The sequence below is a fragment of the Apodemus sylvaticus genome, chromosome 7 (assembly GCF_947179515.1).
Source record: "Apodemus sylvaticus chromosome 7, mApoSyl1.1, whole genome shotgun sequence".
In the NCBI taxonomy this organism is placed as follows: Eukaryota; Metazoa; Chordata; class Mammalia; order Rodentia; family Muridae; genus Apodemus; species Apodemus sylvaticus.
This window is the reverse complement of record NC_067478.1, coordinates 88374873-88387835: the sequence shown is the minus strand read 5'-3', so window position 1 is coordinate 88387835 and position 12963 is coordinate 88374873. Positions and strand designations below refer to the sequence as shown.

Below are 12963 nucleotides of genomic sequence, written 5' to 3'. Positions count from 1 at the left end.
TCATCCCTGCTGTCCATTTAATCTAACTCTAGCAACTTGGTGTAGTGGACAGACTGTATCTTCATTTCTTCTCCTCTCCTTTTGCTTTCGATTAGTGAAACTCTTTAAAAGACAACTGGCTCAAATGCTCGAGTAAGTGCTTTAATCCTAGGCTATTGGGACTCTTTTGGTGTTCTCTCTGAGAGACGGGTTATTAAACAACGGTGAAAAAATAATTTTCGGTTTTTAAAAAAGACGGAACACAGGAAGCAGCTCTTGCAGGGTAGGGGTAGAAATTGGGGTCGAGAAGCCTTATAGGAACCCAACCCGTTGGGCTCAGCGCTCCCTGCTTGGCCAGACGCATTCAGCACCGCGGACAGATCCCCGCCCCGCCCCGAGCCCACCCCACCCTCCCCTCTGCCTCTGCAGCCTCCCTATTGGTTCTCCGGGCTCCCCTCTCCAAGCTGCCAATTCTCCAACACACAGAACCAACCTACCCCGGCGCTGGAAAGGCAAGAAGACAAGCGCCGGGGATAGCCCAGGCCGGTAGAGCTGCGGGGATCTGGGCGATCAGGAGCAGGTGCGGGCTCTTGAGCAGGCCTGCCGGGAAGCCTTTTGCTTCCTGCACTTTGTCCGGGCTCTCGCCCCCGTGACAGGCGCTCTGCAAGATGAATCTCAACTTCACTTCCCCTCTTCATCCAGCATCTTCTCAGAGGCCCACGTCGTTTTTCATCGAGGACATTCTGCTGCACAAGCCCAAGCCTCTGAGGGAAGTGGCCCCTGACCACTTTGCCAGCTCTCTGGCCTCTAGGGTGCCTTTGCTAGACTATGGCTACCCCCTTATGCCCACACCCACCCTCCTCACCCCTCACGCTCACCATCCTCTGCATAAAGGGGACCACCACCATCCTTATTTCCTGACCACCTCAGGTAAGTAACAGAGGCCTCTAGGAGTAGGGAGTGGGATTCTTTCTTTCTTTTCTTCCATCCCCCAGAGCAGAGACTATATCCAGTCCCGGTGGCCTTTCTCCTTTGGAGCAGTGGAGGGTTAGGGACATGGCTGAGAGCTCCCTTGAAGCAGGCCAGTGGAGGGGAGCAATTTCTGGTCACTTCACAGTTTGTATAACTAGACAGGGATTGTGTCTGGTCAGAGGCAGCTGGAGTGGACAGATGTGATCATATTTCTGGTAGGCAATGTGTAGTCTTACTCCAATTCTTCCAGGAAACTTTGTCTCGTCCCTTAATGCCCCTTCTAAACTTCCCCCACGTCAGGAGGTCTTCAACCATCTTGTCCCAGGGAAATGGCACTGAACTTTCCAGTGCAGGGAAAATGAAAAAGCTTCGCCTGGCCAGCTCTCTGCTGCTAGGTTGGGTCAAGAACATTTTCAGATTCTGCAGCAGACATAGACGTGAGGGAAGGCCCGGGAATAGTCTGCTGCTGGCAGGAAGGGTTCAGGGCATAAGAGAGCTGCAGTTCTCAGTTCTCTAATGACCTTCACTTCCAGTGTTTAACATTTAATTCATGGTCAGTCTGCTGGGCTTCCTTGTTCTGGCCCAGTTGCTGGAGTCGCTGGAGCCAGGTACTGAAATATTTCGTATTTACTGTTTGGCAAGGAGCGGGGATAGGTACAGTAAGACCGGGCCTGGAAATGCTGGGGGAGTGTCTGGATTGTGTTCCTTTAGTTGTTTCGCTCACTCTGCACCAACACTTTTCTTCCCGTGCATTTCCAGTCCAGCCATATAGAGAAATTCTTCTAGGCCAGTTGCTGTGCACAGTAGTAAATTGGTTCCAGTGGGGGCTGAGAGAAGGGAGCAGGCAATGTATGAAATATAGGCACTCAAACTCAGAAAAAAAATGCCGACGAAAGAGCAGGTCGGTAAAACTCACTGAAAAGCGCTCGGTTAGAGAGAAGGTCTTAAGACCCTGGGTGAGATCACATTGCTCCCTGTCTTTGACACAAGGCTGAAAACCGACTCTTGGCCCAGGACTGGTGTTGGGTAAAATCCAGGGTGCTGAAACAGTTTGATTTTTGTTTTTCTTTCCTGGGCATTGGCAGATACTGGTATCTGAGGCCTGGATGCTTGGGGTGTCTAATACACCAGGTAAAACTGCGAGGGTCCCGATAGGGAAGCATCCTCCTCTGAAGGCCAGAGAAAGGGGCTCCAGCTCTCCTGATTCTTGAGGCTTGGAGTCAGAGAGAAAGGATTTAGGATCAGACTAGGGAGCAGGGTCTCCAGGGCGAGCCTGCTACTGACAAGGAAATGGGCCAGGGCCACAGTTTCTTTGGCTATTCGGGTTTTTTGTTTGTTTGTTTGTTTGTTTGTTTTGCTTTTTTGTTTTTTGTTTTTGTGTTTTTGCTTTTGTTTTTCCCGTTGTTGCTGGAAGGGTAAGAGCGACCTGGAAAAGGTGCTTGTTAGAGTTGAGTTATTTACCCCAAAGCACAGCACTCAGTGTTGGTAGGGGTCTGGATAGTTGTCGATGGACAACCCTGGTCCAGCTTCGGACTTCTGTAAGCAAACTTTGCGAGGCCCAACAGATAACTGGGAGTGTGCGCAGGCTCTGAGGAAATTGCCCAAGGAAGAGTTGTTGTTTGTTTTTTTTTTTAAAAAGGGCTTCTAGATCTTCGATCTATTTTTCTTTTCTGTTCTATTTGCTGTTTATTATTTGTATTTTGGGATGGCCTTCTAGGAATAGATCTCCAAGCGCTATTTTGCAGTTCCTCTCCCCGCTGTCCTAGGTTTATTGAGAGATGGGTTCCATAGCTTTGGAGCAAGTAAGAGAGAGGGAGCGCTGAGCACCGGAACGGTGGAAAGGGAATGATGGAGGTCACTTCCTCCGAATGCGGGATCTGTCCATCAGACTGCTCTTGTCTCTGTAGGGATGCCCGTCCCGGCCCTGTTCCCGCACCCGCAGCACGCAGAGCTGCCCGGGAAGCACTGCCGCCGCCGCAAAGCTCGCACGGTGTTTTCTGACTCGCAGCTCTCTGGCCTGGAGAAAAGGTTTGAAATCCAGCGCTACCTATCGACCCCGGAGCGTGTGGAACTGGCCACTGCCCTCAGCCTCTCTGAGACTCAGGTGAGCAGGAGTTGGGAGGAGCGCCCCCCCCCCGGATTCGGCTTTTCTCCCCTCAATTCTGAAATAGTTCCAGAAGGAACCAAGTAAAAATGATCCTCGCTCCTCGCCTTTCAGGATGGTCCCAAGATTCGACAGAATTTATACCCAATGTTCACATTAGATTTATCTACCCGGCTCTCCTGGGGGCGGGAGAGGGGACCACTTGGATTCGGCTCTCACCTCCAAGTCACACCACGGGTTCCGTTTATTTCCTTTCTGCCCTTCCTCCTAAGGGTGTGACAAGCTGGGTTAGAGAGGTTCTTGTTTGTGGAGAAGCTTAAACAGTTTATTCTTTGTTTTGTTTTGGAGAGGCTTTCACTGTGTAGCCCAGGCTGGCTCAGAACCCAATCTTCCTGCCTCGATCTCTGTGTGTGGGCTGCTAGTTCACACCACCACTGGGTGCTCCTCTTACCCCTCCTCACTGCACCACCCCCTGGCTTATTTCAGTCAGTGTCCCCGGCAGCAGCGACAGCGACAGCGACAGCGAGTCTGCACAGGTACCCCAGGGCTCCACACACCGTAGGTTAAGCCTCTCTCCTTTTTTCCGTTCTCTCTCTCTCTCTCTCTCTCTCTCTCTCTCTCTCTCTCTCTCTCTCCTTTCTTTTTTTTTAATCTTTTGTCCACCCCTCACCTCTTCCTTTATTTCACCCCACGATCTTGCTGTGAAATCATTAGCCATTCAGAGCTAAGACTAAAATTCTCTCGAAAGAAAACCAATCCACGAGTCCCGTTGGACCCGGGATTCAGCTGTCTTCACCACAGGATCATAAGTTGAGTGCAGGGAGACCCCAAGCACCCAGCGCCTGTCCCTATTAATTGCCATTGAACCTCGTCGCTCTTCTAGGGAGCAAGCTCTCCTAGAATTCAGTCTAAAAGGATAATGTGTGACTTAATCAAAACGCGAGGCGACCATGGCGGTAGGACCGAATTCAATTCAGGAGACAGAGAGCCTCCCCCGCCCACCCCATGCCCCTAGCTCCACCAATCACCCAGAGCCTCCCGTCACCGTTTGTATGAAGTGTTTGTTGTCTTGATCTTGTTTGTCTCCCCGAAATCAGGTGAAAACCTGGTTCCAGAACCGGCGGATGAAGCATAAAAAGCAGCTGAGGAAAAGTCAAGACGAAACCAAAGCCGCGGAAGGGCCTGAGAGTCCCGAGGGCAGCCCCCGTGCTCCGGAGGGCGCGCCCGCCGATGCTCGGCTGAGCCTGCCCGCCGGTGCCTTCGTGCTTACCGAGCCCGAGGACGAAGTGGACATTGGGGACGAAGGCGAGCTCAGCTCAGGGCCACATGTGCTCTGAGTGGCCAGGCTGGGAAGGGAGACCGGGGCGAGGAGGCCGAAGGGCCAGACCCGGTTCTTCCCGGGCAGGAAGACTCGCTGAGACTCTAGACTGTTCCTGCGGCCTGGGCTGAAAGAAAGAAAGGCAGGCGCAGTCCACTTATCAATTTGCAGCCGCCAGCGACTCGTTCCCGTGCCTCCTCCCCGTCCAATGCGTCCCCGTTCGGGATCATTTAAAGTGATCGCTGGTTCCTGCGCCTCGCGTCTTCAGCGCCCAGGATCTGCCCAGTGTCGCTGCCCAAACTAGCAGCTGGGCTCGCGGCCGTACAATTCGACGGAGCGCCTCCGGCCCCGCGCGCTGCCAACGCAGAACCCCTCCATCCTCATCTCTCAGCCACTTGTCACCCAGCTCTGTTACTCGGTCCCCGCAGCCTCTCCACCCAGGCGGTCGCTCTCCCTAAAGCACCACAGAAAAAGGGACCAGGTGTCTGGGGCTATGCCGGGATCCAGGCAGAGCCACATCGGATTCTTTAAACCTTCAGTGCCCCTGTGTCGTTGGCGGCTGTTGACTACTCACACCCCTACCAGGACCCCACATCTCTAATTCAAATCCTTAGGCGAACCCCTTCTACTGACTGCGCTTCCATCCTCCGGTGTCCCAAAAGTCATCGGTGCGCTCAGCGTCCCCAGGGCGCTTGTAGCGCTGGTGGCCCGGAGGGCTCCCACAACCCCGCTCCCCTCCGAACCCAGGGCAGAGAAAATCTCCAGAGCAACTTCTGCTTCCTGAACTTGTTGCACTCTTGTCCCGCAACCCTTCCGTGTCCCAAAGACTACGGAGATTTTAAGTGATTGTCCTCGGGTTGTTTGTGGGCGCGCTCACGTCACGTTTTAGCAAGGCTTAGGCTCTCACTCAACCGCAAGGCTGTAACACTCAAAAAGCTCGCACTCAACTGTCTTTCGAAGGAAGGCAAAAGGGGATGTGGGAGCGCACCTGTTGGGGGGCCATCGAAGCTGTCACTCGTCGTGTACCTCCTATCCTTTGCCCCTGGAAGGTCTTCTATTCTCTTACCAGGTCTGCAGTCTATTTAGATAATAAAGGACTTGCGGGGCAAAAATGGGAAGGAGCACAGGTTTCCGGGAATCGTTTGTTCTCTGTCGTCGCGTCCCGCTGCTAGCTCGTCGTCGTCTCCCCCGTCTCAGACAGTTTGTTATTCCCAGTAGAAATGAATTTGGCTAATGACCTTTACTTAACAGATTCAGTCTCCCTGACCCTGACTTTCCTGTTTTCAATCATTTAGTTAATGGAGATTAATGAATCTCATCCACGTGAAAAAGGTCACCGCAAACAGTACCTTTTCACCGCAAAAAAAAAAAAAAAAAAAAAAAAAAAAAAAAGCCGAAGGGACCCGGGCCTTAGGTATTTGGAATGTGTACTATGCTAATGAACTATGTGAGAGGCTCTCCTAGAGAGCAGAGACTCCTGCGAGAGGAGACTTTGGCTTCCGACTTGCCTTGGCTTATGGCTGTCTTTAGGTCAGTGAGCCCTGGAAGACTGGAAAGGAGTGAATTTAACAGGCGTGTTCCTCCCGCCTAGGGAACAGAGATAAATCATTACAGGACTGCAATGGTGTGAGTTTCCGTTACATTTTATTCTTTTGTTTTCTTTTTTTTTTCCCCCAACGAGGGGCCGAATTCTCAAGATTCCTCTAAGCAAACGTTGTGTCTATACTGTAGCAAATGGAGTGATGATAAAACAAACACTCAAGCCGCAGAAAGAGAGCTTTATCTAGTCTGTATCAGTTTGGAGGCAAAAGCACCACCTTTAAAACAGAAACATTGTGTCGCTTTTGGACTGCCCAGAGTGTCTGCTCTGTAATCACAGCGGGTGTGAACCACAGATCAGGAAACTGAGGCTTGCGGAACCATGAAATCCTGCCTAGCTAACAGTGGAGGTGGAGACAACTTGAGCTCCTAACTCTGTTCGCCTCTTTCTGTCAGCTCTCCCCTTTTGTTTACTTTCTGGTTCCAGTGCCTTGGCTTTCCGTGTGCACCTGTGGCTTTATTAGAACACTATCCTCATTTCTTTGGTTTGTGTAGTTGTGGCTAAAGCTGCAAATCTAGGCTCAGATTTTTCCTCTTCTGTTTACATAATGATAGTATTTTTTTTCAAACCCAGAGTTTCTTCAGGCAAGCTCTCTACTTCCAAACCATACCTCCAGCCGCACAGAGCCTTTTAAAAGGAAGTAGTTTACAGAAAATTGTAGGCTTGGATTTTCAGAAAATGCAACAGACACACACACACCGAAACACCACCACCACCATCACCACCACCACCACCACCACCACCACCACCACCACCACCACCAAACAGCAAAATAAAAGCCCTTGGGTTAAAGGAGAATGATTTATTAATAAGAAAAAGAGTCTCTCACACAAGAACATGGAGTCAAGGGAAAAAACAAATTGGTCCAGTCCTGCAGATAACTGCTAACAGGTTTGAAAAGAATCTTTAAGTAAAAAATATATGAGAGAGAGAGAGAGAGGAGGGGGGGAGAGGGGAGAGGGAGAGGGGAGAGGGAGAGGGAGAGGGAGATTTTAAATTAGAGGGTGAACACAGAACACAGAACACAAATTCTAAAGCACTGGGCATTTATCCCTTGTGCCCTCAGAAGATAAAGTTGACTTACTCTGTGAGGAACGGAGTAGGGGCAGCTCATGAGTTTTTGTCTTGAAGAATCAGGTAAACAGAGAAGCTTCTAGTTTAAGAACAGCTCTTCCTGATGGGGCGCAGTGAGTCTGAAGCCCTGGCAACTCCAGCCTGACTTAGGAGCATTGCCTACTTGGGAAGATATCCCTCCTGGTCACCCTGGTCTTTACTACTGGAAAGGTTGGGGTGGGGGTCGGGGGAGGATTCTGAATGCAGAACCAGATGAATGACTAAGACACAGCTTTCTTATCAGCCCCACCCCTACCTTGGAATTATGGTAAATAAAATAATAGCTAAGTCCTGTCCTGTCCTCTCCTCTTCTCTGCTCTTCTCCCCACCCCATTCCTTCCTTTCTTCCAGATCAGAGATGACATTAAAAGACAGATGCAATTTAGCCTCAACAGAATGTAATGTAGCTGCAAGTTTTGCTTTTGACCTTTGAGCGGAATTGAGTCTTCAACAGTCTGAAAATGTATTTTGTGGAAATGGTCCAGGCTGTTGTCTCAAGCCAGTTCCACTTGTTAGTAAAGATGCAACAAAACCATGTTCATTATATCATAGAAAGACAACATGGACCTGATTTTGAAGAAACCAATATTTTTGAGTAGCAAATACTTGCTCATCTAATCCCAAATGGGATTCCCCACTCCCCATTTTTGTCCCCAAGACTCTGATGTTGAAGGACTTGACTTCAAAGCTTCTGAGAAAGACTTCCAGTAATATTTCTCAGCTTAGTGTTGGCTGACCGTCACACTAAGACATGCTTAAAATGAATGCATGACAGTACTTAGAGAGGACTGATTCTCTGAAAAGCATCAGTGTAGAGAAGTACACCTAATGGGACTTCCTGGAACTGAGGAACTCATGCAACAAACACTGAATCAGTAACTCCCTGGCCCTTCCTGAATTTGACTCAGTCTACAAACTAATGAATTAATTGACATACCTATATAGCTTTAAAAAATATTTATTTTAATTTATTTACATGTCAAGTGTTATCCCCTTGCCCGGTTTCCCCCCTCCTGGAAACCCTTTATCCCATCCCCGGCTACTTCTATGAGGGTGTTCCTCCACCCTCCCACCCACTCCTGCCTCCCCGCCATCGATTCCCCTACCTTGGGGCATCTATCAAACCTTCATAGGACCAAGGACCTCTCCTCCCATTGATGCCTGACAAGGCCGTCCTCGGCTTCATATGTTTATGTGTTCCTGCCACCATGCTTCAAAGAGAACATTGACAAGTTAAACCTTGTTGAGCATGCAGAAGCCTGGATATTTGTTGCTGCTGTAACAAAACAAAAAACCAAAGTAATCTCCTCCAAAAAAAAAACCCCACAAATAAAGGACCATTATTAGCTTTTTGGCTTGTCAGAGGAAGGCTTTAGGGAGGAGCAGAGGAGGAGGCCAGCTGTGGTAGCTGTAGCTGCAGGGACAGCTTTCCTGCCATGCTGTAGATAAGGCTGACTCCAGGAATAACTGAGGAAGTCCACAAGCCACTAAGCACATTCTCATTAGGGAGATTTAGTAGCAATAGTAAGACAAGTCCACAGCATTTTCAGTGAGAAGTTGGGCTAGATACCTCCTCCTGGGAATTGAACTCACAGCCTCATGCATTTCAGGCAGGGCAGTGCCACTGAATGCTGGCTGTCTCTCCGGCCCGTAGGTGGTTCTGAATCTTTAGGCTCTGAAGTTATATGTCCTCTTTCTTCAAGAAAGAAAGTGCAGGTTTCGCATTATTTAGATGATCCGGCATTTCTCAAAGACTTAGGCTTATGCATACTAATTTAATTAAATAGATCCATAGCAATTAGAAGATGTAGGAGATGTGGAACAGGAGGAAAGTGCATATTTTAATCCATCAGGTTCCAGGACTTCATTCTAGAATGTGAACGAAAACAAACTAGTATTTTACTAAGTAAAGGACAAAGCTACTCCCAAGAAGTTACCGGTATTTGAAGACACTGCTAGTAAGTCTAAGCCCTTCATTTTAATAGATGTGGGAGAAACCAAGTCTCAGATGACCACAAAAACAGAGTGACAGGCTTAGACTAGAAACTGGTTTCAGTAATACCTCACAAGCCACTCAGCTTATTATGGGGATGGCTGGTCTATGTTACTGTAGCATGAGAAGGAAAGAATTGTTGTAGAAATTTTGGATGTAAGCCTTAAAAAGAAGTTGTAGCAGGCAATTGTCTATTAAAATCTCAGGTTGCCACAGTGGTGGTGCATGCCTTTAATCCCAGCACTTGGGAGGCAGAGGCAGGCAGATTTCAACCCCCCCCCCAAAAAAAAAATCTCAGGTCAACTTTTGAAAACTCTTCAAGCCCAGAGCAATCTGAGGCTGGAATGACTTGCCAAGGTTGGGCAACCTCTTACCGAGGCATTTCATCCTTAAAAGGATAAGATAGATCTTCCTGAAAAAGCCTCGTGTTTACACCTCTCTTCTAAAAAAAACCAAAAAAAAACAAAACAAAAAAAAACCAAAAAAACAAATGAGTCAGTTATCCCAGACACACACACACACACACACACACACACACACACACACACACACACGCAGAAATATGCTCAGTCATACAGCTTGTTTGGGGAGTAGAGTCAGTACATATAGTTGGTCAGAGAAAATTCTAGTAAATATTTATGAGTGGGAAGAATATTCCAAGTGGTGCTCACATCTCTCTCCAGTGTATGTTGTAGTTAAGTCTCCCTTTGTAGTGCAGGCTGGCCTTGAACTCACGATTCTTCTGAGTTAGCCTCTCAAGTGTTAGAATTACAAGCTTGCCCCCCATCCCAGGGCAGTTTTGATTTTGTTGCCCCTCCCCTCATATCTCTTAGAGTTTCTAGAGGACACCTCAGATGGCCACATCTCTGTGATTTCATTTGTAGTTACCCCTTCCTCTTTATCTTGTGCTCTTCTTGTGGTGTTGGGGAGTCACCGTGGGAGTCACTGGCTGGATGTACTCCATAAAGGAGTCAAGAGTGGAGGAGAGAGTGGGGGAAGGGCTGTGCAAGGAGCGACTGTGTCGGCTCAGCTAGGAGAATGTGACAGATTACAATGTGGGTCAGAACAGATCAGTTATAAAGTTCCTGACATCAGACTACATAGGATCTCGACCCGTTCATGTGAGTCACATGGTTAAGCAGGTACCTAAGCCTCACCACTTCTTTACAAAGGGCTCAGCGTGACCCAAAGGAACTGCCTGTGGGGTCCTTTTACATTTTGTCCTGCTTTTTGTTCTCAGAGAGGATTTTTATTTCCATAGCCCAGAAGGCATTCATGACAATGGCTTCCTGACATTGTGCCTTCCCTTGCTTTACCATCCATGCCCCACTCTGCCCTAGGGTTTCTGCCATCTGGTTTGGTGACAGAGCATATAGAAAGGGGAGGTTCAAATCCATAGGGACCTTTTTAAGTGACACAGAATTGCCTACAGTCTTCAACCTATGAAGGGAAAGCCAGAATTTAGGTTCCAGCCAAATCTTTAAGGTATCTCCTAGGAGCACAAAAGCAAAAACAATTCCCTCCAAAAGCAGAAACAAAATTGGGCAAAAATGGACCACATCTGCCATGGTAGCATTGGGAGGTGGGGGCAAGAAGATGGGAAAGAAACTCAAGCCCATTGTTGACTTGATGTATGAATAAGGGGGGCCAGAGTGGGACACACACACACACACACACACAAAAGTAAAAAAAGTTGGGCTGGAGAGGTAAGAGCACTGACTGTTCTTCCGAAGGTCCTGAGTTCAAATCCCAGCAACCACATGGTGGCTCACAACCAAGCGTAACAAGATCTGACACCCTCTTCTGGTGTGTCTAAAGACAGCTATAGTGTACTTACATATAATAAATAAATACATCTTTAAAAAATGTGGATGGAGAAGGGCTGAGTCCAATCTGTGGGGCCTAGAGAGGTGGCTCTGCAGGAGAAGTGTGTACCATGCAAGTCCAGAGACCTGAGTTCCATTCGGGGACCCAGGTAACTGTGGAAGGAGAGAAACAGCAGCACAAAGTTATCCTCTGACCTCCACATAGCCACCGTGGCTTGTACTACCTGCCTCCCCTACACACATACGAATAATATATTTTAAAGTAACACACACACACACACACACACACACACACACACACTGTGATTTTTAAAAAAAGAATTCATTTTAAAATTTAGTTGAAATATTGATGAATATATCCTTTAATGAGCAACTGAATTACCTTTATTCCTTGTCTATCTAGAGTCCACATTATACTCGACTCAGTGCAAGTGAAAGACTAACCCACTGACATTTTATCATGTTTTAGATTTATTTTTATTATTTTAAAATTGTGTACACATGTGTAGTTATGGGCACGTGTAAGGGCAGGTGCTTGCACAAAGGATGTGGGATCTTCCAGAGCTAGAATTACAGGTGATTATGACCTACTCAACATGGTGCTGGGAACCAAGCTCTGGTCTCTTGTAGCGCAATATGCATTCTAAACCAACGAGCCATCTCTCCAGTCCCATAGTATGTTTCTTGGAGACAGGGTTTTGTGTAGCTCAGGCTGATGATCATGAACTTGCTATATAGCTCAGGATGACTTTGAACTTGTAATCCTCCAATCTCTCTTTCCTCAGTGCTGGGGCTACGAGTGTGCCCCCACCATACCCAATTTATGCCGTGCTGGAGACTGAACCCAAGGTCGCATGCACACTAGATAAGCTCTGTACTGATTGAGCTACACTGCTGGCTACTCAGTGCTTGATTGCCACCTCAGTGCTTGACTTAGAATTTCAAATGGGAATTTTAAGGACAAACAAAACAAAAAGAAACAAGCAAAAAAAAAAAAAAAAACCAAACCTAAACCATATGTGTATGATGAATGTGTGTATCATAGCATGCGTGTGGACATCAAAGGATAACTTGTGGGAGTGGTTTTCTCTTCCTACCGTATGGATTCTTAGGGTTGACAGCAAACCCGTTGGTCCACTGAGCCCTCTATCTCACTGACCAAATCTTTCCATTTTCTTTACTGCAGAGACAACGAACCATTTTCCATCTTGGGCTGATGATTTTGGTGGGTCCTCTTGTATCTAAGAGATGCCACTAAATTGTTGCTTTTTATAGTATTTCTAGTTTAAGAACTTTCTATAGCATCAGGCCCAGAAAAAGATGGAAATAGTTTTCTATCTTCTCTGCCTCTGGTACACATGCGTACTCTCTCCATTTCTCTTTTCAGTAATGTAGCATTCGATATGTCACTATGATGATATACATATGCAATATCCAGCTTGCCAGTGACTTACTGTAGGGTTTATTTTTCTTTGACTGAATTATCTCATTGTTTTTTTCTTTTCTTTTTTTTATTGCATTGTTTTAAAAATGTGTTTGTGACTCATTTACTTTTAAGCTCTCCTGTCTGTTGTCTCCCACTCCTGAGATAGTCACAGATTTCTAACATTTCACTTCCCTGAAAAATCTCTCTCTGAGACCCTTCTGGGATGCAGTCTACTCTATTCTCAGGGTCAAAGCACCTTCCTTCTCTGTCACCCTGGGGGATTCCTCTCATTTTCTTCTGTTCTTTTTCATGCTATCTTCTTTCTTGGGTTTGGGTTTTGTTTCACGCTAGGGACTAAGGACCAAACGGCAGTCAAGAACTCTATAACGGAGCTACATTCCATGCTTTGGGAGACACATCCACTGTGCTTTCTGAAAACGGGTGCCTGATGGGTAAAAATATTGAAGTCCTCCTTATCTAAAAATAAATCGTTATCCTGATCTCATGGCTCTTAGTGTTTATAGTAGAGATAATTCATGAGTGATTCTGAGTGCTAGACTCCATTGGTTCAGCTGCCAATTGCAAGTGCTGATCCAAACCCACCTTCATTCCTGGCCGGTGTTGGGATGTCT

At 47.4% G+C, this 12963-nt stretch overlaps 1 protein-coding gene across 1 annotated transcript; it reads left to right on the top strand.

Moving 5' to 3' along the window:
* Positions 1-647: 647 nt before the first annotated feature.
* On the top strand, positions 648-4392 carry Bsx (brain specific homeobox). The gene is made up of 3 exons (XM_052186824.1): positions 648-909; positions 2859-3055; positions 4153-4392. Exons 1-3 carry the CDS (start codon positions 648-650, stop codon positions 4390-4392), a joined length of 699 nt encoding a protein of 232 aa, XP_052042784.1.
* Positions 4393-12963: the final 8571 nt, after the last annotated feature.